Below are 23234 nucleotides of genomic sequence, written 5' to 3'. Positions count from 1 at the left end.
GTCCACAGATTCGGAAAGTACTCCTCGAGACCTTTCATTTGTGCCCAGCCTTGACACCGCTTCATTTTTAGTTTCTGTTCTGTGGATGCTTCTATCTGCAATTTCCCTAAAATTGAGCGATAATTCTTAAGAAAATGCAAAAAATTCCTAAGTCTGAAATTCTTTTTGACTATAAGATCCACAGATTCGGAAAGTACTCCTCGAGATCTTTCATTTGTCCCAGCCACAACTCCGCTTCAATTTTAAATATTTTATTCTCGGTTTAAATGTAGAGTTAAGGGTTTCAAAGTTTTTCAACGTAAATTTTAATTAGGTTTTTATTTAGCGATTTGATTTTAAATTTGAAATTTGTAGGGAAAATTATGAAATTTGATGAAAACTAATATAATATAGTTTACCTTTAATTTTCTCTGGTTTACTATTCCCTCTCTCTATCTTTTCCTCTCTCTCTCTTTCTCTCTCTCTCTCTCTTTATTAACCCTTTGTGAACCGGAGAAAAAATCACCTTGGTTTGTGTCTTTGCTAATTAAATTTAAATTTATCTTGACGGACATCTCGACGAGTTCCATTTAGATAACGGAGACATAATAAACTAATTTTTTTGAATTTTCGTAGATATTATAGGAATAAATAATTGTGAAATAATTGTGCACCAAATGAAAAATATCAATCCAAAAATCCTGAATTTTGATACATCCGACCGAATTCAGTCTAGAAGCAAGTACATTGAATTCGCAGAAAATCGGTTCAGATATAGCTATAGCTCCCATAGTCCCCATATTCGTAATTGCACCCCACAAGAATCATGTATTGTATCATATTTCAGATACAGCTCGGAAATACCTTTGCAAATTTTGATCAAGATCGGTTCAGATTGGGATATAGCTCCCATATATATCTTCAACTGATCTTGGGATAATTGTGCACCAAATGGCCAATATCAGTCCAAAAGTACTTAATTTTTGTACATACGGCCGAATTCAGCTTAGAAGTCGAATTCGCAAAAAATCGGTTCTGATATAGCTATAGTTCCCATGTATAGATTTCATCCGATTTGGTGTTTAAGTCCCCCACATTCGTAATATGCACCCACAAGACTGATGATTGGTAACAGATACAGCTCAGAAACACCTCTGCCAAATTGGCCAATATCAGTTCAAAAGATTATGGTACATCTGACCGAATTCAGTCTAGAAGTAAGTATATCAAATATGGTGAAAATCGGTTCAGATATAGCTATAGTTCCCATTTATATGTTTCACCCGATTTGGTCTTTAAGTCCCTCACATTCGTAAGAGGCATTTGACAACAATGATATTTCTGCCAGATATCTTATAGATCTCGAAAATATCTTTGCGAAATTTTATCGAGATGGGCTAAGCTCACATATATATCATTAATCCAGTTTCAGGTTCACTTGCTGCCCGAATATTGCTCTGCGGTATTTTGGCCCATTCCCGGCGAGGCCTTGCTTGAGGCAATCGACACTTTGGTATTTTGTAGTGCCAACCTTGGTTTCCAAAATTCTTGCGACACAATAGTCCAACGGATTGGTATCCGGAGATCTTGGTGGCTAATGTTCGCTGGAAATGAGGCGAGGAACCTCATTTTGGCGCGTGCTGAGTGCAATGGTGCTGAGTCCTGTTGGAATGTCCAAGGTCTGCGGCCAAACTGTTTGCGTGCCGAAGTCTTTAATACACCCTCCAGAATATTTTCGCGGTAATATTTGGCATTTATTCTGATGCCACGGTCGATTAATATGAGCGGGAAGAGACCATCGGCTGTTATGGCGGCCCACATCATGACCGACGCTTGAGTTCTGGTGGCCAACCGAAGGTGTACTTTTTTAGCTGACCTCTTTGGCATGTAAACACGATCATTTTGTGTGTTTACCAACTGCTGGACAACGAATGTTTTCTCATCGGAGAAACCGAAATTCGGCAGTTCAACACTTTCGGCCAAGCGAAGCAACTCATTTGAGCCTTCTTAAATACCAAATTTGAAACAATAACGTGGGTAAATGTGACTAGGATTATCAAAATACCGGATATCGGTGGGTATAGTTATATGTGTTCTGTAGGAAAACCTGGAATTAAATATCCAATGTTCTGCCACCGGGCTAGAACCCATTATTAACTAAAAATACCAACTTTTATCAAAACACCGAATATCGGGAGGCTATACCGAAAAGTGAACCTATACATACAATGTTTCCCCATACAAGCTAGAACCCATTATGACCCACTAATAGCAATTCTTAGACAAATCCGTGGGAAAAATCATTAAAATACCGAATAGCGGGAGGTACTGTTGTATAGGTCTATACAAAAACGTGAACCTATACACACAAAGTTTCGGCACCGGGGCTAGAACCCATCATAGCCAACAAATTCCAATTTTTAGACAAATCCGTAAAAAAATGTGGCAAAAATCATCAAAATACCGAATATCGGGAGCTACCCTTGTACGGTGGCTATACCAAAACGTAAACCTATACATACAATGTTTCGCCACACGATGTGGAACCCATTATGATCAACAAATACCAATTTTTAGACAAATCCGTGAAAAAATTTGGCAAAAATCAAACAAATACCGAATATAGAGAGGTACCGTTATATGGGGGCTATGCCAAAACGTGGACCAATATATCTCATTTTCAATACCAACTATCCTAGGCACAATACAAATTATTCTGCTAAATTTTGACGCTCTACGTCAAGTAATGTGGTCTGTATCGTGATTACAACAGACAGACGGACATCGTTTAATCGGCTCAGAATTTTATGCCGTTTATGAATAAATATACTTTATAGGTTCTACGATGAATATTTCCAAGGTGGAGGTATAATAAAAATAAAATTCCCCATATTTAACTCTACAATTCACAGTGATTTATTTTTAGATTATAGCTCAATTTAAATTAGGTTAGGCCTGATTGAGAAAATATTTACCAAACCAATTGTATTTGTCAACAACTGACAACTGCGTGCGACGTGCATTGTTTTGAAATAATTTATCTGAAAACAATAATTCGCTGTTGACATTCTTTGTTATCGGTTTGTTAGCTAATAATGTGTTATCTCAATGTTTTGAGTCGTTTCAATAAATAATTAATACAAAAAAAAAAAGATAAAAATAATATTATGTATATTTTTATAAATATACAACTAATTATTGATATATAATATATTTTCTTTATTATTGTGTGTTTCTTCTACATAAAATAAATTTACTTCGGAAGAATTCTGAAGCGAATAATACACTTTGTTCCAGCTGAGAAAAATATATTATTAAAGAGTAATTAATAATAGTAAATATTTCAAATGTAAATAAAAGACAGGTGTTTGCAAAAAAACAAGTTTACAATAAATTAATCTATTTTCTTATAGAATTTCATTGTATTTTGTATTTATGTGACATAAAAATTTTTTATTCTTGTGTTGCTATTTTTTTTTTTCACTTGTTTTCTAAATATATTATATGAAATATTTGTCAATGCCTTGACGACTAAAAATACGCGAACTTGACAGCCAAAACACCAAGAAGGCGAAGACCACAATAATTATTGGATTGTCTTTGTCTCGAGATAAAAAAAGTGAAAATAAAAATATATGTATCTATCGTATAATGCAGTCGGATTAAGAAAAAACAAAATAAATTAGAAGAAAGCGAAAAACAAATTAAAATAGGGTGGGTGTACAAATAAATATTTCTGTCAGTTTTTGGCACATGGCCAAAATTTCAGTCTCGCCCCCATATAGTGGCAATTTCGACCTATGATTTATTATATATTTTGAACATAAAATCGTTCCAAAGTGTCTGGCTATCATGGAAAACTATCAAATTTCATGGAATTCCCATGATTATATTGGCGAGGAAATAAATAGGTAAATCTTCTATATACTCGTATATAAAATTGTAAAAGATGAGTGACTCATCCACGGCCATTGCTGGAATCTTGAAATTTAGCATGTGGGTTATTATCAAGGCATCAGATAAGTTGGATTTTATACTAAAAAATTACTAAATATTATACATTTAGAACTAAAATCGGTTAATTTCGCAAATAGTTTTCTTTTGGCACAAGAAATTAGATAAGGGCGCATGTTTGGCAATTCGTACTAAAAATCTTGTTTTGAGGTTAAGTTCTATATTTTCAGAACTAGAATATTGGAATTTCGCATTATGGTCTCTATTAATACAAGACATCAGAAAATGTTGTATACCCTCCACCTTGAAAAGGAGGGTATATTAACTTTGTCATTCGTCGTAGACCCCATTAAGTATATATATTCGTATAGCCCCCACATAATGGTGCCTACGGATATTCAGTGTTTTGATGATTTCCACCATATTTTCCTACGGATTTGTCTAAAAATTAGTAATTTGTAGGCCATAATGGGTATATATTCGGCCCGGCCAAACTTAATATTTTTTTAAATTGTTTTTTTTTTTTTTGAAAATAGGTTGTTAAAACGTTACTTAAAAGTACTTAAATCACCGAGTTTTGTATTAAGTCGTTACTTTTAGATCTACAATCAGGAAATTTTGTATTAGGTAGATAACTATCTGATGCCTTATGTTAACAGATAAAATAATATTTTGATAATTGAAAAGTCTTATTCTGTGGATAAATTAAATATTTCTGGAACAAGAATTTTGAAATTTCACAGTACTATAATCTGAGTTCTTGTGGATAAATAATATTAGAGCTGAAAATTTGCATTGTAATCATTATCGGTGCTGAGCACCAGGTAAGTTGTTTTTTGGACATTTCTCAGTACAGATTTGGATATAGCTCCCATATATATTTTCGGCCGATTTCAATGAGATTTAAAATCGGTGCATTGTCAGCTGACCTGGCATGTTCACACGTTGCCAGACCGAACGATTTCTTTGTTTACGCTCCTGAAGGAAAAACTAAAACCAGGAAAAAAGCAGCTAATTTAGGCCGGGTCAAACTTTTAATACCCTCTAGTTGGAGGATAGACGGCTGTCATTCCCAAGCCACTCGTCCGACAGCTGTTAAAATTATCCCAGTGACAGATCATTATATTGTTTACAAACGTACAAAAGCATTTTGGTGAGAATTTGCCAGAAAAAAGTTATTCGTTATGGAATTCAAGCGTGATAGTCTGATTTCTTTATATTTGGCTGGAAAACCACAAGTGGCTTCCATTAGAGCACTCCAGCATTTAAATTTGAATAAATGTTTTGTGTCTCGTACCATCGCTCGTTACCGTGATACTGGTAGCGTAGCCCGACGTCAAGGAAGTGGACGGAAGAAAACAGCAACATCAGCAGAAATGATTCGAAGAGTAAAGAAGCGGCTTGATCGAAACCCGAGTCGCAGTGGCCGAAAAATGGCTCGTGAGCTGAACATATCGCAATACATTTGAAAAATGAGCTCGGGGTAATACCATTGAAATTCCAAAAAATGCAAGAACTTACACCGCAACAGAAAGAAAATAGACTCAAAAGAGCTAAAGTGGCCGAAAGTGTTGAACTGCCGAATTTGGTTTTCTCCGATGAGAAAACATTTGTTTGTTGAAACAAAGAAAATGATCGTGTTCACTTGCCAAACAGGTCAGCTGAAAATGTGCACCTTCGGTTGGTCACCAGAACTCAAGCGCCGGCCATGGTGATGGTGTGGGCCACCATAACAGTCGATGGTCGCTCTCCGCTCGTATTAATCAACCGTGCCATCAGAATAAATGTCGAATATTATCGCGAAAATATTCTGGGGGGTGAATCAAAGCCATGGGCACGCAAACATTTTGGCTGCAGACAATGGGCATTCACATTAAAATTACCCGTTCCATATAAAATAAACCGGAGGAAGGGGCCAATTCAGTTTTTCTATTTTCAGATTTTTTTAATATTACAGAACTATTAGGATGTGACTCCTTTGGGTTTTGTATTTCGAATCCGACTTTAGTCTAATACGTTTAGCAATGGTCACCTTATAAGGATGCCGCCAAATCTAGGGCATTTTCTGGGATCGGTCCTATTTTTAATCGAATTGGTTTACAACCGCCAGTTGAACAATTGGTTAATAAGCAGAAAACATGGTATCTCCCATTTCCCCCTTGTAATGTTACCCTTCGATATTCGGTATTTGACCATTAAGCCACATTTTTCAACGGAACTGTTTTAAATATCAGTTCTATATTTTCGTATAACTCTTCATTTAAAGAGGTTTCCCGATGTTTGGTGTTTTAATTTTTTTTAAACATTTTTTAAATATTTTTTAAGTTCGTAGTTTGAACTTCATAATGGGTATACCATCTATGCTGGTAACAAATCCACTATAGCAGTTTATGAAATAAAATTTTGAAGACCTCATTTTTTCTCATATTTTTTGTTTACCACTTTCCCAACATACTCCCAAATAAAGGTCATGAAAGGGTCAAAGAAAATTGTTCGACCCACAATATACAAAACCATACATAAAGCTAAGGATTCAAATTAGGAAAAAAACCGACACAACATTATTATCCTTTACCCAATTCTCTCTCCGAAGAACACAAATGTCATTGTCTTTCTTGGCATGTCGTAATTATGGTTTGTCATAATACACAACAAAAAAATTCTCTGCCACAAACAACAATGCGCACGACACATTCGTCTAACACTTCTTATGTAATTACATATTTAGTAAAATGGGAAGGCAGCCAAAATCGAAATTCTCTATTCACCCAAAATTCAATCGGACTGACCACGTACAACAGACAATTGAAAGAGAATTGTCAGTTGAAAAACGAAAAAGAATGAAAAAACGCAATTGATTGATTTGAAAAAAAAAGGTAGACAACAGCTAGAAAGTGATAGCAGAAAACGAAAGTTTACCACCCCCGTCAAGTGGATTCGCGTGATGTTTTTTTTTTTTTGCTTCATTTACCGAGTAAAACGTGTCGCCGCTTTTAGAAAAAAAAAAAAAAAAAAAACTAAAAAGAAAACTGAAATTCTCTACAGAAAACTGTTAATGGCCTACACAATGACCAGACACTGTGGCTAGGCTGCAGCAGGCTGGCACCTGTATTCCTAGTTCTACGGAAAACAGCTGTTCGTTCAACAACTTGTAATGAGTTTAATCGAACAATATACAAGTGCCCCATCACAATGTTTGTACGAACGTAACAGTTATGTACTGTACATAGATACATAGTAGGTCAGCTTGAAAACCTGTATATACACACGTGATGTGAGTTCCCGACACATTTCCACGCAGCGCAGTAAAGCCCAAGAAAATAGCAACAAATGGCAAATGAATTGAGAGAGCAAAGCAATTTTATGCAACACTGTCATGTGGCCATCAGTGGACAAGCGAGTTTGCCGGATAGCTATGTTACGTATTTTATACCGAATTCAGAAAATACACACTTACATACTTGAAATGTATTTATGTAGTTTTTAAGAAGAGGTAATATAAAGAGTTATCAGATTGAACGACAATTGTAATATATTTTGAGCTGATAATCAAAACAGGATTAGATTTCGTCATATTTGCCTGCAAAAAGGCTATTCGTAAAAAAGTCAGGCGAGTCGACTATATGGTACCACCGACATCACAGTGAATATTTAGTGAAGATACCCATAAAAATATTCGTTTATATTCGGAAATGAGATTAAGTAAATCATACCAATTATGACCATCATTGAATGCGTATTACGTCTTTAGAACGGGTTTAATTTGAAATCGGCTGGAACTGACTTATATGAGTTGCATCTTAATCTGAATCAAATTTCGCGGAAGCACTTTTAAGTACTTATCGTACGTAAATACCATTGCTATATAGTGCGAATTATGACATTGAAAAGGCTTAAATATAGAATCAGAGAAAACATATACATGGAAGCTTTAACTGAATCGAATCGAACCAAACTTTGCACACTTTTTTGTCCAACCTAATTGGACAAAAGTGGCATATGCCCACAACAAATTAGAGTCAAATACACAGGAATTATATCTTAACCTCAACCGAACTTTACCAAATTTGTAAAAGACATTTCCAGGCTTTATCTGATTCTTGTACCGAACATCATTATTATGGAATTGCCGAGTCGAATGAAACATTTATATCTATACAGGGTGAGATGAAAAAACTGCAACCAATTTAAGACTGCTGTCATTTCAAAGCCACTCGTTCGACAGCTGTTAACATAATTCCAGCGACAGCTCATTATATTGCTTACAAGCGTACAAAAGCATTTTGGTGAGAATTTTCCAGAAAAAAAAGTTATTCGTGATGGAATTCAAACGTAATAGTGTGATTTTTTTATATTTGGCTGGAAAACCACAAGTGGCTATGGTTAGAGCACTCCAGCATTTAAATGTGAATAAATCTTTTGTCTCTCGTACTATCGCTCGTTACCGTGGTACTGGTAGGGTAGCCCTACGTCATGGAAGTGGACGAAAGAAAACAGCAACATCAGCAGAAATAGTTCAAAAGTAAAGAAGCGACTTGATTGAAACCCGCGTCGCAGTGGCCGAAAATGGCTCGTGAGTCGAACATATCGCAATATTCCATCGGCAAATATTGAAAAATGAGCTATTGAATTTCCAAAAAGAGCAAGAACTTACACCGCAACTAAAATAAAATAGACTCAAAAGAGCTGAAGAGTTGCTTCGCTTGGCCGAAAGTGGTGAACTGCCGAATTTGGTTTTCTCCAATGAGAAAACATTCATTGTCCAGCGGTTTGTAAACAAACCAATGGATAGTGTTTACTTGCCAAAGAAGTCAGCGAGAAATGTGCACCTTCGGTGGCCACCAGGACTCAAGCGCCGGCCATGGTTATGGTGTGCGTCGCCATAATAGCCGATGGTCGCTCGTATTAATCGACCGTGGCATCAGAATAAATGCCGAATATTATCGCGAAAATATTCTGTCGGGTGTATTAAAGTCTTGGGCATGCAAACATTTTGGCCGCAGACCTTGGAAATTCCAACAGGACTCAGCACCATCGCACTCAGCACGCGCCACCCAAGAATGGTTACAAAATGAGGTTCCTCGCTTCATTTCCAGCGCACAATGGCCACCATAATCTCCGGATACCAATCCGTTGGACTATTGTGTCTGGAGTATTTTGGAAAGCAAGGTTGGCACTAAAAATTACCAAAGTGTCGATCACCTCAAGTAAGCGCTTCGCCGGGAATGGGGCAAAATACCGCAGAGCAACATTCGGGCAGCGTGTGATGGTTTCGTTGACCTTTAAAGACCATAATTCGTGCCAAAGGTGACCTATTGGAACAAATCTAAACTTGTTCTATAATTTGATGCTATTTCCGACATTTTTTGCTTTCATTCATAAATTAAAAAAAAATGTAAAAATTATGACGCTTCACTTTGTTGCAGTTTTTTATCTCACCCCGTGTATGGGAGCCACACATACCTGAGCCGATTTTCACCAAATTTGAAGTATTTGTTTCTAGGATGAATTTAGTCAGAAATGCCAAAATTCTGTCAATTTGGGCTGATATTTACCATTTGGTACACAATAAAGCTGATACAGAATAAATATATATATATGGGAGCTATATCCAAATTTTGAAAACTTGTGCGGGTGTTACCTGATAATGTGCCGATATAATGCTCGTGAAGATAAATTTTACACGCTTGGACAAAAACCATTCGAATTTTTCTCCAGTTTACAAACGGTTAATAAAGATACAGAGGTATAAAGAGGGAATAAACGGGACGAAGTTATAAGGTATCATCATTTTAAGACTTGAATATATGATTTAGAATTTAGAATTAAGAGGGATCGTTGCGTCGTTCATATGAAATGACTCGGGGAGTACTTTCCGAACATATGGACCTTATGGGCTTTAAAAATTTCCTATACTTTTGGGGAAATTCCGTTTGTCCATAAAGCATTATTTCATTTTTAAACCAGAGTGGTGTAAGATATGAAATAGTTAGGCCCGTCGACTTTGATCTTTGTTTTACTGCCTGTGTCATTTCCAGTTTCTTGTTGCCTCACATGTAACTTCTTCAGTCCTTTACAATCAGTCAGATTTGCGACAGAAGTTTATATGTGCTAGATATGTGGAGATTTTGAGGGAGGAGTATTGAATACGATTGCGTTTTCATATCCATCCATTCCCTCTACAAACTGAAAGTTGGGGTAAAAAAATTGGATAATATCAATCAAAGTTTCGATCCACTTCAAATATTTATAAGCTACTTGATTTGGAGAAACAGCAATTTGCAGGATGTTCGCACAGCTTGCTGCATGCAGATATATTAGAAAATATTTAACAACTCTTAAAACTTTTTTTCTCTCTCCCACACCTTCCATATTCTTGTAGAACGAATGACATAAGCAAAATTAATCTAATTACGCTGTGGCTTTTAGGTCCCGCACACACTATTTTATTATTCTGTAGTGCAATTAGAATTCTTATACCACTGTAAATTTAATGAGGCATAAGGCAACATTATTATGTGGACAACAAAGAGAAATCGAAGGCGTTATGAAAGCAACGAACAAAAAAACCTGCTGTTTATTGAAGGTCGATAAAAGAAGGAATCTATGTATTGGCTGTTAGATCATAAATTATGCGTGATATACGAGTATGTCATTGCCAATGGTTATCAACGTAACAGGAAATTTCGATTATTAAATATAAATTAAATTGTTATGTAAACAAATACATATGAAGAAATATATATTCTTCATGTTGTTTTCTTGTTTTTATTCTGTTAGACTTTGCATTTTTGGCAATTGGCACAGTGACACATATAAACGCCCATTATGACCTTGCATTGTTTAGTGAAAAAAATATTTGTCATAAAAAAGACGAAAAGAAAAATGCTATGAAATTTGGCAAAATTTTGTTTACTATGTATTGAAAATATGCAAAAGGAATAAAAATGTATGCTCCAAATAAAGTAAAATACTGTTCTTAATAAGATTTTGGCATTGAGTTTGTTGAATAATTATCTTTGTGTATGGTGCCAGTTTTTTCGGTTCATATTTAAAAGTCGTCAGTTATAATTTAGAGAAATATTGTAAATTTACAATACATTGTCAAGGCATAGTGATTCCAAATTTGGTATTACCAGAAATTGTAAGAGACCAGAAATTGTAACTTCCAGCAAACTCTTACCGATTGAGTTTTTCATTTCAAAACGTCATTCTGAAATTGTAAATAAAAATCCTTTTACATAAGACTTTCCTCTCCCCTAGACTTGAAAAAAAATATAAACAAGTTTTAACTTTACAATTTTGACTTTGAATTTTGATATGCTATAGCTTTGGCTCAGAGAGAACATCTACTTTCTCAATTTTTTTGTTGCAAACTGGTCAGGCTTAATCCCTTTATTGCTGTTATACCCTCCACCTTGCAAAGGAGGGTATATTAACTTTGTCATTCCGTTTGTAACATCCATAAATATTCGTTGTAGACCCCATAAAGTATATATATTCATAATTAGCATAAAATTCTTAGTCGATTTAACGATGTCCGTCTGTCTGTTCAAATCACGATACAGCCCACATTATTTGACGTAGAGCGTCAAAATTTAGCAGAACTATTTGTATTGAGTCTAGAATGGTTGGTATTGAAAATGAGATATATCGATCCATGTTTTGATATAGTCCCATGTAACGGTACCTCCCGATATTCGGTATTTTGATTATTTTTGCCACATTTTTTCACGGATTTGTCTGAAAATTGGTATTTGAAAGTCATAATGGGTCCTAGTTCGTGTGGCGAAATATTGCATGTAAGGGCCCACGCTTTGGTATAGCTCCCATATAACGGTACCTCCCAATATTCGGTATTTTGAATAAATAAAAATTGGTATTTGTCGGTTATAATGGGTTCTGCCTGCGGTGGCGAAATATTGTATGTATAGGTCCACGTTTTGGTATAGCTCCCATATAACGGTACCTCCAGATATTCGGTATTTTGATGATTTTTGCCACATTTCTTCGCGGATTTGTCTAAAAATGGGTATTTGTGTGTCCTAATGGGTTCTAGCTCCGTTGGCGAAACATTGTATATATAGCTTCACTTTTTTGTATAGCCCCATATAGGGATACCTCCCGATATTCGATATTTTGATAAGTTTTGCCACATTTTCCCACGAATATGTTCTAATGTTTCCTTTACCCTAAGATGGAGGACATTAAAAGTTCGTCCCGGCAGAACTTAATGTTTTTTTACTTGTTTTTATAAAAACAACGTTTTTTTATTAGTAGAGAACGATGGTTATGTTTACCAGGGGTGTTTACCATCGTTCTCCACTAATAAACAAAAGTTGTTTTTATAAAAACAACAATAAAGGAATTAAGCCTGACCATTTTCCAACAACAAAATAATATGGTATCCCGAACAAACAAGACAACATTGTTTCTCAATCTTCGAATGTAAAATCAATAAAAGTGAACCACTTAGTTTATATTTCGTTGCGAATGGGTTTCCAATTTTGCGAATGGGTTTTCAACCAAATTAGTTGCAATGTTGGGGTTAAAGTTCCTAAAGGATTTAAACTCTCTCTATCTACAGGGGACTCTATGTCAAACGAAGAACGGGTTTTGGCCCTTTGTCTCTTTGGACGATATCAGTTTCAGAAAATTTTTGAGTTGGGCGATAAATCTCGAGGGGAGTATCTGATTTGATCCAAACTTTGCACGTCGAGTAATAAGTTAAAATATGGACAAACACGGTTCACACCTTTTGCTACTACTCTCATATAAAAGCGAAGGCTCTACTGGATATAGGTAACACCTTGCGCACATTAATATTTATACCAGCCATAGGTACGGTACGAAATTGGAAAACATTGCTTCACTCCTTCTTCTACCATCTTCTCCCACAATAGGTCAATATTTTGAGCAACAACCTCCGAAAATTGTGAAATTGGGATATTTTTCCCACAACTTATCCAAACTTTGCATATCGTAGTACTTTTTTCAAACTGAAATCAGGCAAGAAAATCGAAACAAATACCTCCCTCACAAAAAGTTTAAAACGATCAAAACGCTCAAAATAGATTTTCTTCAAAATTCGTGCATCCAAATATTTGTACCTACGTCAGACGAAGTGTAAAAATGGGATGCATTTTTGAAAGTTGTAAAACGTTAAATTATTTTATGATTTTCACAAGCTTACTTGGCGGATATATATAAGTCCTCGATTTTTTAAGAACACCTTTAAATAGATTTTCTATGTAGATAAAAAACAAAGCCAAAATTGAGAATTTTTAAATGTCTATTGCACAAAACCTGAACAAAATCGTGAAATTTTGTATAAGTTCCTATCTAAAACGCAAGGCTATTTTAAAATAATTTCAAGGAATTTCTGAAAATTTCGTAGATTTTTTGAAGAATTTTTTCAAAGACCTCATGTCAAGATAGATAAAGGTCACCCTGATAATAAATCATTGTTTTTAAGAGTATTTATTATCTTTTTATGCCATATAAGGCTTGTCATTCCGTTTGTAACTTTTCGAAATATTCGTTGCAGTATTTGTACGTGAGAATAGAATGCTTTCAGTATCCGCCATTTTCTGTGAGAAAGTTATATTACACAACTTATTTGCAGAAATTTCTCCGGCAAGTCTGTTAATTATCAACAAAAGATCTATCAACATTTCTCTCTCGAATCGCTCCCTTTTGCCGGACATCTAATTATTTTTTAACTGCAAGACTTCGTTTTTTACGACAAACTTTGCACGTGTTAAACTTATTTTGGACTATAAAATGATTAAACCAAATATTTAGTGTTTTGAAGAATGTGGACATGAATTAGATCCTTCCTCCCTCTTCTTACCGACAAATTCGGAAATTTCTCATTAAATACATTCAATGTCTCCCACAAAACTTATTAAAGTTCTGTCTACACTTACTGTTAAGGTCATATGTAGAGCGACTTCCGCAACTTTATCGTTAGAATTTTTATAACATACTTTTAGGCGTTTCCCACAAATGTTTCAAATTAAAAAGAACCTCCTACTAGTAAAGTACAACTTATTATATTCATAATTATTGTATATAGTTCATAGCGAATCTTTTAATTTTAAAACTTATTGCGATCTCTTAAAAGTATACTATAACAAGTAAAAAAGTTGTAAGTTCTGGGCCGAACTTTGAATACCCTACACGATTTGGAAGGAATTTGGCAACTTTCAAAAATATAAAATCCGTTAAAAGTTCTGTTAAAATCTTAAAAATGCCGAATGTAGCCGATATATTAAAGTCTATACCACGGCGTGTACCTGAATAGGCAACTTTTGCCATAAGCCATTACAATATTCAAATGCGAAACGAAACAAACTGGTGAATAATGTTGCTAAGATCATCAAAATACCGAATATAAAGAGGTACCGTTATATTGGGGCTATACGAAGACGTGGACCTGCACATACAATCCATTACGAACTTAAAATATCAAATTTGAAACAATTCCGGTGAATATTGTCGCTAAAATCATCAAAATACCAAATATCAGGGGGTACCGTTATATGGGGTCTATACAAAGACGTGGACCTGCACAGACAAAAGTGTGAAAGGTTATTAACTGTGAAAAGGTCACTTTACATATATCTAAAATTATGCATAAAACTATCCTTTAAGGCTAATGAGCATTTGAATTTTTAACGGCAATTTCAAAATATCAAAATGATTTTAGGATATGTAAGATTTTATTTTACCATTTTACAATTACCGAACATTGTCGAAATAATTATGAAATCCGATACGCCAACATCACTTCTAAATTCATACAGATGTCTGCACCTGATTGTTGTGATGCTATCGAAATAGGCATAAATGTTGTGAGAACATCTACCACTTTTTCCTCCCATATACCTACCTAAACACTAAGATAGGTAGTTGTGGTATACACACACTGGTAGATATATACAACAACAACGACAACAGTGAAAGGTGTGCTCTGGTGGAGACATCGTCTGTCTACCCCCAAAAAACCAGCAACGCGTCCGCGCCATAGCTACTCCTTGCAAAAAGAAACGAAAGAAGACCAAAAAACGAAACACAAACAAACATTAACCGAAACCGACCGACTGGTAAGCATCAATGCCAAGAGCAAGAGAACAGATGTATTTAGCTATTGCATAAGTCCTCTTCCTTCCTAGCCTCCACCACCATCATCTTCGTCATTGAGAATTAGGTTATTCATAATTTTTTCCTACATACATATGTGTCATTATATCGATATAATTATTATTATTCTTTAAACAAAAACAACAATAAATAGAACAACTTATTTTTGCTTGCTTTACTTACAGAGGACGTGAGAACATTTTGCCAAGTTTGATGTGTTGCTATGTTGTTGTTGTTTCGCCGTTTATTGTTGCTATTACTGCTAAAATAAAAGCTTTGTTAACAATTTCTTCAATTTTTACCAAAACGCGGGGAAGGGAAAACAAATTTAAAATATTTTTTCTTATTTTTGCTTTAGTATTCTATTTCCTTTTATTAATACACTTTTTGACACAAGATTTATTTATGATTTCATTTTATAGTAGGATTTTTTTGCTATATTTATTCACAATTTCAATAAATTTCAAAACACTTGCGGTTTTGCACCAAATAATTAACACACCACAACGTACCACTAAGAACTCCGCACAGGAACCAACTCAACCGTTTTCGTTGAAAGAAGCTTTTCAACTGAAGGGTGAACAGCAGTGATAGACTGACGTCTATCAAAAGTTTTTTCTGGCATTAGCACACGAGCTGACGGCCAGCTGAAATGTTTTGCACACAATGGCAGCAAACGGGCGATTTGCGGCAGTGATGAGGGTAGCACGTCGAAAGGTGGTGGAAAAAAGCAATGAAACTTGATTTATTTTTTTTTTAACTTTAATTTCAAACTGAGAGAATATTTATTTAAAAATACTGTTACTTTTACACTGAACCATGGCACAATTAAAAAGGTATAGTCATTCAAAAACAACATTTGGAAAATGAAAGGTTGTCAAATGAATAATTTCGAATACGAAAGTAGACATGATATTCACTATTTTCGATAATAAAATTTAAGTGATCCCATGGCAAAACAATAGACGTAGACTCATTTCCCAAATCGAATATGAAAACCCTTTTCTAAAGTACTCGACCATGTCATTTTTCAAAAAAAAAAAAAAAATATATATATATATAATAATAATATATAAAATTTAAGTGATCCCATGGCAAAACAATAGACGTAGACTCATTTCCCAAATCGAATATGAAAACCCTTTTCTAAAGTACTCGACCATGTCATTTTTCAAAAAAAAAAAAAAAATATATATATATATATATATATATATATATATATATATATATTTTCGGCGTTCATAGACGCATAAAAACAGTTATATGTATATGGTAAAATTAAGAAGGTAAAGTAATTTCAAATAAGCATACCCATCTCTGCATTTTCTGTAACTTAGATTGTCAAATTTCACGGATTCCCATCTTTGATGTGTCGATTTTCACATTCGTTGTAAATGCCGCAAAATGATACTTTGAACACAGACAAATGAAGATATAGACAACGAAAAGTTAGTTTTGTCTTTTTATCCAGGTGGCTCTCATCATGTTTTGCATAGTCAACATGAGTTGTGTTCCAGAACCTGCAAATTAGTACTAATTAGCACTAATTCTGCTACAACGCGTTCCCGTACTCCAAAAACTAGCAAAACTTGCAGCTCTCTCTAGAGAAAAAAATGGCGCTGAGTGGTGCACATTCTGCTTGTTTTTGCTACATGAATTTGGCCGAGCAGAAATGTGCATATTGTAAATTTGACATTTAATTGGCAGGGCTAACAAGGTTGAAAAATGTATTGATACATTTTAATAAAGAAAATGATCAACTTGAAAACTAAATGAAAAACTAATATTTGTCGTGCAAAAAACAAAAAGAGAAAATATGGAGCAACTGATGTATTCACTTTTGGATGATTCCAGCAGTGAAGAGGACTGGCTGAATGAGGAGTCAGATTTGTAATTATTATTATAAATTATTATTTCCGTTCCCTTATTTTTTGAGCAAACCTAAATGAGAATGACATTTCGAACTGTTCTCTCTTCTGCTAGTTTTACTACTAAAAAAGTACTGGAACACAACTATGCTGATTTACGCGTTCAAGCCACATTCATAATTAAACCCATGGTAAAATTTAGAAGGTAGTCATTTCAAATATACATACCCATCTCTACAATTTCTGTAATTCACTATGTCAAATTTCAGTGACCAGAAAACAAATTCCCATCTCTTATTTGTGTATTTACTATGGATTTATTACTTTGAGAATTAGATTTGAAAAAAATTAATAATTTGAAAATTATGTAATCTTATGACTAACCTTCTATATTATACGATGATCAAAACTTGTATGTTAATCTATAAATCTTCCTGGATAAAAGACGTGAAAATAACAAAATATTTGGTGGGAAAGAAATCGAAATTTCTTTCCAGCTGTACGCTCATATTTAAGGGAGAAATACACATTTTAAATTTGACAATTTATGAGGCATCAAATAAGACAGATTTTAATCGTATTCTTACATGATATTATATTTTTAATTGGACGGTGAATGATTCTTTTAAACTTCAAACTTTTCGTTGTTGCCGTGATGTACCAAATAGCCAGCACTTTATTTTGTTTACGAATGAGAAACAACAATGAAGAAAAGGAAATTGTGAGCATGTGAGTGTGAGAGAGGATTTGCTTAATTAGTGAGCATAGACATAGACAAATGAAAGTATAGACAACGAAAAGTTAGTTTGGTCTTTTTTTCCAGGTGGCTCTCATCATGTTTTGCATAGTCAACATGCTCATTTACGCGTTCAAGCCACTCGACTTCGAAAACACATTTTATCGTTTTTCAAGAATTTCACTGGAATATTCCCATATTTTTCGATGTCATCACGTACTTTTTACATTTCTTTTATTATGAAATAATTTTCAACTGACAAATATCCTACAGTTTTTGTTATTTTTAACATTTTTGAATTGAGTGACTTCAAAATTCCCACTCAAACCCCTGAAACGATATCGACGACATCTGCTGATCCGATTTTTTCGAAGATAAACGGTGAGAGCATTTCGTTGTCTATACATAGACAAATGAAAATATAGACAACGAAATGCTCTCACCGTTTATCTTCGAAAAAAATCGGATCAGCAGATGTCGTCGATATCGTTTCAGGGGTTTGAGTGGGAATTTTGAAGTCACTCAATTCAAAAATGTTAAAAATAACAAAAACTGTAGGATATTTGTCAGTTGAAAATTATTTCATAATAAAAGAAATGTAAAAAGTACGTGATGACATCGAAAAATATGGGAATATTCCAGTGAAATTCTTGAAAAACGATAAAATGTGTTTTCGAAGTCGAGTGGCTTGAACGCGTAAATGAGCATGTTGACTATGCAAAACATGATGAGAGCCACCTGGAAAAAAGACCAAACTAACTTTTCGTTGTCTATATTTTCATTTGTCTATGGTCTATATTTTCATTTGTCTATGTAGTGAGTGTAGTGTCGTAAACACAGGGTGACATTTATGATGATAAAACATTCTGGCAATTGATTTACCTAACGTTTACACAAGACATATAGTAGGAGTATTCGTCCACCGAAAAAAAAACTGAAAAAGTTTGGGGAATTTGTACAAATGTCACCTCTCTGGGAGTAGCTCCTATTCCGGACATGCTACAATTAATTTTAGGACAACTATCAAAACATATGTATAAACTCATACTAACACACAAAAAGGCATCGTCGCCTTCTTAAAATAATCACCCAACTGATGACCAAATTATTGCCCACCAAACCATGGTCACTACTTTCTCATTTTCCACACAGAGACCCCTCGAACCGACCATATCCATCACTTACCTTGTACTTGCACCTCATTTAATAAAATCTAACACTTCATTATAATTTTTCTATAACAACAATACATCACATTATTTACTGATAAAAATTAAATGAAACAAAACTACACAATTACAAGTAAAAAAGCTGTAAGTTCGGCCGAGCCGAACTTTGAATACCCTCCACCATTTGGAACGAATTTGACAATTCTCAAAAACAATAACTCTGTTAAAAATTCTGTTAAAATCTTAAAAATACCGAATTTAGCTGTTACATTAGGGTCTATACGATGACATAGACATGCATAGGTAACTTTTGTTATAAGCCATTACAATATTCAAATGCGAAACTTAACAAAAAATAATCGGTAAATAATGTAGCTAAAATCATCAAAATACCGAATATCGGGGGGTACCGTTATTTGGGAGCTGTACGAAGCTGTACGACCTGCACAGACCATTTTCTGTCATATGCTGTAGTATTTATTTCAAACTTCAAATACCAAATTTGAAACAATTCCGGTGAATAATTTCGCTAAAATCATGAAAGTATCGAATATCGGGAGGCACCGTTATATGGGGGCTATAGCAACACGTGGACCTGCACAGACAATTTTCTGTCATAGGCTATAGTATTCTGGGACAATGAACTGCCAAACCAATTTTGAAATTGAAAAATTTGAATGAAAAAATATTAAAATTTGTTGAAAATGCATGTATAACAACCTCCGATTGGTGTCGTATAAGAAACCATATAAAAATCTTCTTAAGTTTGAAAAAACATTTTAAAATTTTTGACATATCAATGTATTCTTCTACCATGTTTTTTTTCGAAGAAGCCAGCCAATGACTTAAAGGTGAGAATACATAGCCGTTGACTTAAGTCAGTCAAAAAAGCGTTTTATGTATTGCCACCTAATGTTATGTTTACGTTAGAACTTTTTTCAGGGTTAACCTACTTCAAGAGGATTTATTGAAGTATAAGTAATGGATATGACAATTTTAATCCAAATCCAGTGGGTTAACGCATTTATATGTAAACGTACTGTTAATCCCATGTTAGAAGAATACAATTAGTCGCATCGACACAGCTGCCGGGAAAATGAACTGTCAAACAAATTTTGAAATTTAAAATCTTGAATGAAAAATAATTGAAATTTGTAAAATCTGTTGACAGACACATACCATAATAACCTCTAATTTGCGCCGTATAAGAAAACATAAAAATTTACTTATTTTTGACAAAACATTTTAAAAAATTTTGGCATATCAATGTTTCAAGCGTTGATACATCATATACCTGTATTCTTCTGCCAACCCTTAAGCCATCCAAAGAAGCGTTTTATGTTTTCTCATCTATACCCAGTTGTAAGATTAAGTTCCTGGTACAATTACTAAGGTAATGACATGTGATCATACGATAATAATTTTTGTGATGTTCCTTTATTGTGAAAAAAATTTTTGTAGTTCTTCCTTAGATTTGGGCGTATGGCTGGCACGAAATTTACAATATTTTGTAATTTTTACGCCTTTTAGAGACAACTAAAATGCCAGCCTTATAAGTTGTATAAGACATGAGTATAGAATGAGAAAATAATAGATTATTTATTATTTTGGAAAAACATGCAAAACCCAATCATAAAGTTTGTAATGACTTCTTTATTAGAATAGTACTCACTTACCTTTTAAAATAACATCAATGAATTTTTATTTATTTTTTTTTTTTCAATATTCCACAACAGTTTTATTAAAATCAGAACAACTATTTTCAAGTTTCCTCTTTCACACTAAACTACAAACTATCACAACTATAAATAAAATTGCAATAAGTTCTTTATAATCCCTTTCAAAATTGGTTCCCTGATTAAAAACATAACTTTGTACTGAAGTATTTTCTGCTGGCGTTGATTTGCCCTCGAATTCATAGTAGGCACGAAAACCACTGCGATCAAAACGATCATTCGAATGGAAAGATACACGAAAGAAGCGATCATCTGAACGTATTTCGAATTTATCACGTTTGCCACAATATTTCGGGAACTTGCGATCGGTACTAAGGAAATTGGAGAATTCCACATAATCACTGGCGGTGAGATATTCACAACTGCTTTTAAATGAAATGAGAGATTGAAAATTAATTAAACTTGAATATATGTTTTTTATTATGAAACAAACCTTCCGACGCCCTCCACATCAAAGTAGCTGAAACGAATTATTACTTTTTCATCCAATTCACCATGAAAGAAATAATCGCAGTTGATATTTTTCGGATAGAGTCCTGGAAAATTTGGCGATGTAAAGTAGCCCATTTTCTTGTCCGTGCTGTTGTATGCAAAACTGCAGTTATTTCCCAATTGAATGCCCGTAGAGATGCCGTAATCTAAAAATAGAAATAAAAACATAAAAAATTATATTCCAATTAATTTTATTTTTACGGGCAGGGCAGCTTACTTGTCAGGAATGTATATTCCGCCTTAAATCCATAATATCCAATTTTCGTTTGACCACTGGGATATCTTCCAATAAATTGTAATGTTAATTTTGGTCCCGTTGACATAATATGTTTGGGTAGAAACGCACCACAATACCAATCCATAACTTCATATTTCCCCTTCACCTGCGTCAACAACTGCAGCGAATCATTTGGTTTACAATCCGTTGAGTTTTTATCCGTGGGTATATTAAAGTCCAAAAACTTAATTTGTACCCGTTCATTTGGATTGCTGGCATAAAATTCATAAATACATTCGATACGTCCTGTATTTATTAAGGATGCCGATGACACCATATTCAGGTTTGTCAAACGTGAGGCCGAGAACAAATGATTTGTGTCGAATGTACCGGATTTGTTGTAGCGCGATTCGAAGATCTCCCGAAAGTTTCCTGAAAGGAAAATTTAAAAGGTAGTTAGTTCGAATCAGGATAGAACTAAGAAGATATATTAAGAATGTCAAGTCATGCAATCATGTGTTTTCTGTTCTTTTTTTTTCAAAATTATTCATTTGACAACATCTCATTGTCAAAATATATATTTATAAATACATTGTATACACAGAAAGAGATTGGAATCTATTTTTTATTCAAAGAAATTTGACAGGGTGAATTACAAAAAATTCAGATATTGATAGAATTTTTTTAATGAATTTACCTTCTTAATTTTACCATGGATACCACTATTTCACAGACAAACCTTCATGATTATGAGGCTAATATTTTCGTTTCTGTTTTCGAATGTATTTTTCCCATGGTAAAATAATACAGGTATATGCGTTAACGCTTAGGAACATTGATATGTCAACAATTTTTAATTGTTTTTTCAAATATAAGTAGATTTTCATATATTTTTTCTTATACGACGTCATTCGGAGGTTATTATAATACGCGTTTCAACAATTTTTGCAAATTAAAATAATTTTTCCTTCAACAAGCGCTTGCTTGATGTGATCGACCATCGGCTATTATGCGGAGAGCGACCATCGGCTGTTATGGCGGCCCACACCCTCACCATGACCGGCGTTTGAGTTCTGGTGGCCAACCGAAGAAGCACATTTTAAGCTGACCTCTTTGGTAAGTAAACACCATCATTTTGTTTGTATACAAACTGCCGGACAACGAATGTTTTCTCATCGGAGAAAAACAACATTTCACCAAGCCATGCAACTCTTTTGCTCTTTTGAGTCTATTTTCTTTCCGTTGCGGTGTAAGTTTTTGCACTTCTTGGAATTTCCATGGCTTTTTCCCGAGCTCATTTTTTAATATTTGCCGAATGGAATATTGCGATATGTTCAGCTCACGAACAATTTTTGGGCATTGCGACGCGGGTTTCAATCAAGTCGCTTCTTTACTTTTCGAACCATTTCTGCTGATATTGCTGTTTTCTTCCGTCCACTTCCTTGACGTCGGGCTACGCTACCAGTATCACGGTAACGAGCGATGGTACGAGACACAAAAGATTTATTCACATTTAAATGCAGGAGTGCTCTAACGATAGCCACTTGTCAAATATAAAGAAATCACACTATCACGTTTGAATTCCATCACGAATAACTTTTTTTCTGGAAAATTCTCACCAAAATGCTTTTGTACGCTTGTAAACAATATAATGAGCTGTCACTGGAATAATTTTAACAGCTGTCGGACGAGTGGCTTAGAAATGACAACAGTCTGAATTTGGTTGCAGTTTTTTCATCTCACCCTGTATGCATTGACACTTGTTAACATTGATATGTCAACATTTTTTAAAAGTTTCTTTAAATATAAGAAGATTTTCATATGTTTTTTATACGACTTCAAACGGAGGTTATTATACTATGTGTTTTTCAACAATTTTTATAAATTTGAATAATTTTTCATTCAAAATTGTCTATTCCAAAATTAGTTCGCCAGTTC

At 34.3% G+C, this 23234-nt stretch overlaps 2 protein-coding genes across 5 annotated transcripts in view; both read right to left on the bottom strand.

Annotated features, from left to right (window-relative positions):
* Positions 1-15712, bottom strand: part of LOC101900432 (NADP-dependent malic enzyme) — a 47785-nt gene extending 32073 nt beyond the window's left edge. The window contains exons 1-2 of one of the 3 annotated variants that reach the window (XM_059120993.1): positions 15591-15712; positions 15262-15337 (exon numbers count right to left, since the gene is read on the bottom strand). In XM_059120993.1, coding sequence (XP_058976976.1) covers positions 15262-15278 — 17 coding nt within the window. In that variant the 5' untranslated portion in view covers positions 15279-15337; positions 15591-15712. Of the gene's footprint in view, positions 1-15261; positions 15341-15590 lie in introns of all 3 variants that reach the window. The other 2 variants (XM_059120991.1, XM_059120992.1) reach the window with 2 other exon arrangements.
* A 4854-nt stretch (positions 15713-20566) lies between these two features.
* LOC101900138 (cubilin) overlaps positions 20567-23234 on the bottom strand; it is a 225946-nt gene continuing 223278 nt past the window's right edge. Inside the window, exons 8-10 of one of the 2 annotated variants that reach the window (XM_020035575.2) lie at positions 21297-21728; positions 21021-21225; positions 20567-20952 (exon numbers count right to left, since the gene is read on the bottom strand). In XM_020035575.2, coding sequence (XP_019891134.2) covers positions 20628-20952; positions 21021-21225; positions 21297-21728 — 962 coding nt within the window. In that variant the 3' untranslated portion in view covers positions 20567-20627. The remainder of the gene's footprint in view (positions 20953-21020; positions 21226-21296; positions 21729-23234) is intronic. The other variant, XM_059120932.1, reaches the window with a different exon arrangement.

This window comes from Musca domestica, unplaced genomic scaffold, assembly GCF_030504385.1.
Source record: "Musca domestica strain aabys unplaced genomic scaffold, Musca_domestica.polishedcontigs.V.1.1 1, whole genome shotgun sequence".
NCBI classification, from domain to species: domain Eukaryota; kingdom Metazoa; phylum Arthropoda; class Insecta; order Diptera; family Muscidae; genus Musca; species Musca domestica.
Note: the sequence above shows the minus strand (reverse complement) of the source record. Positions and strands in the feature narration are given on the sequence as shown.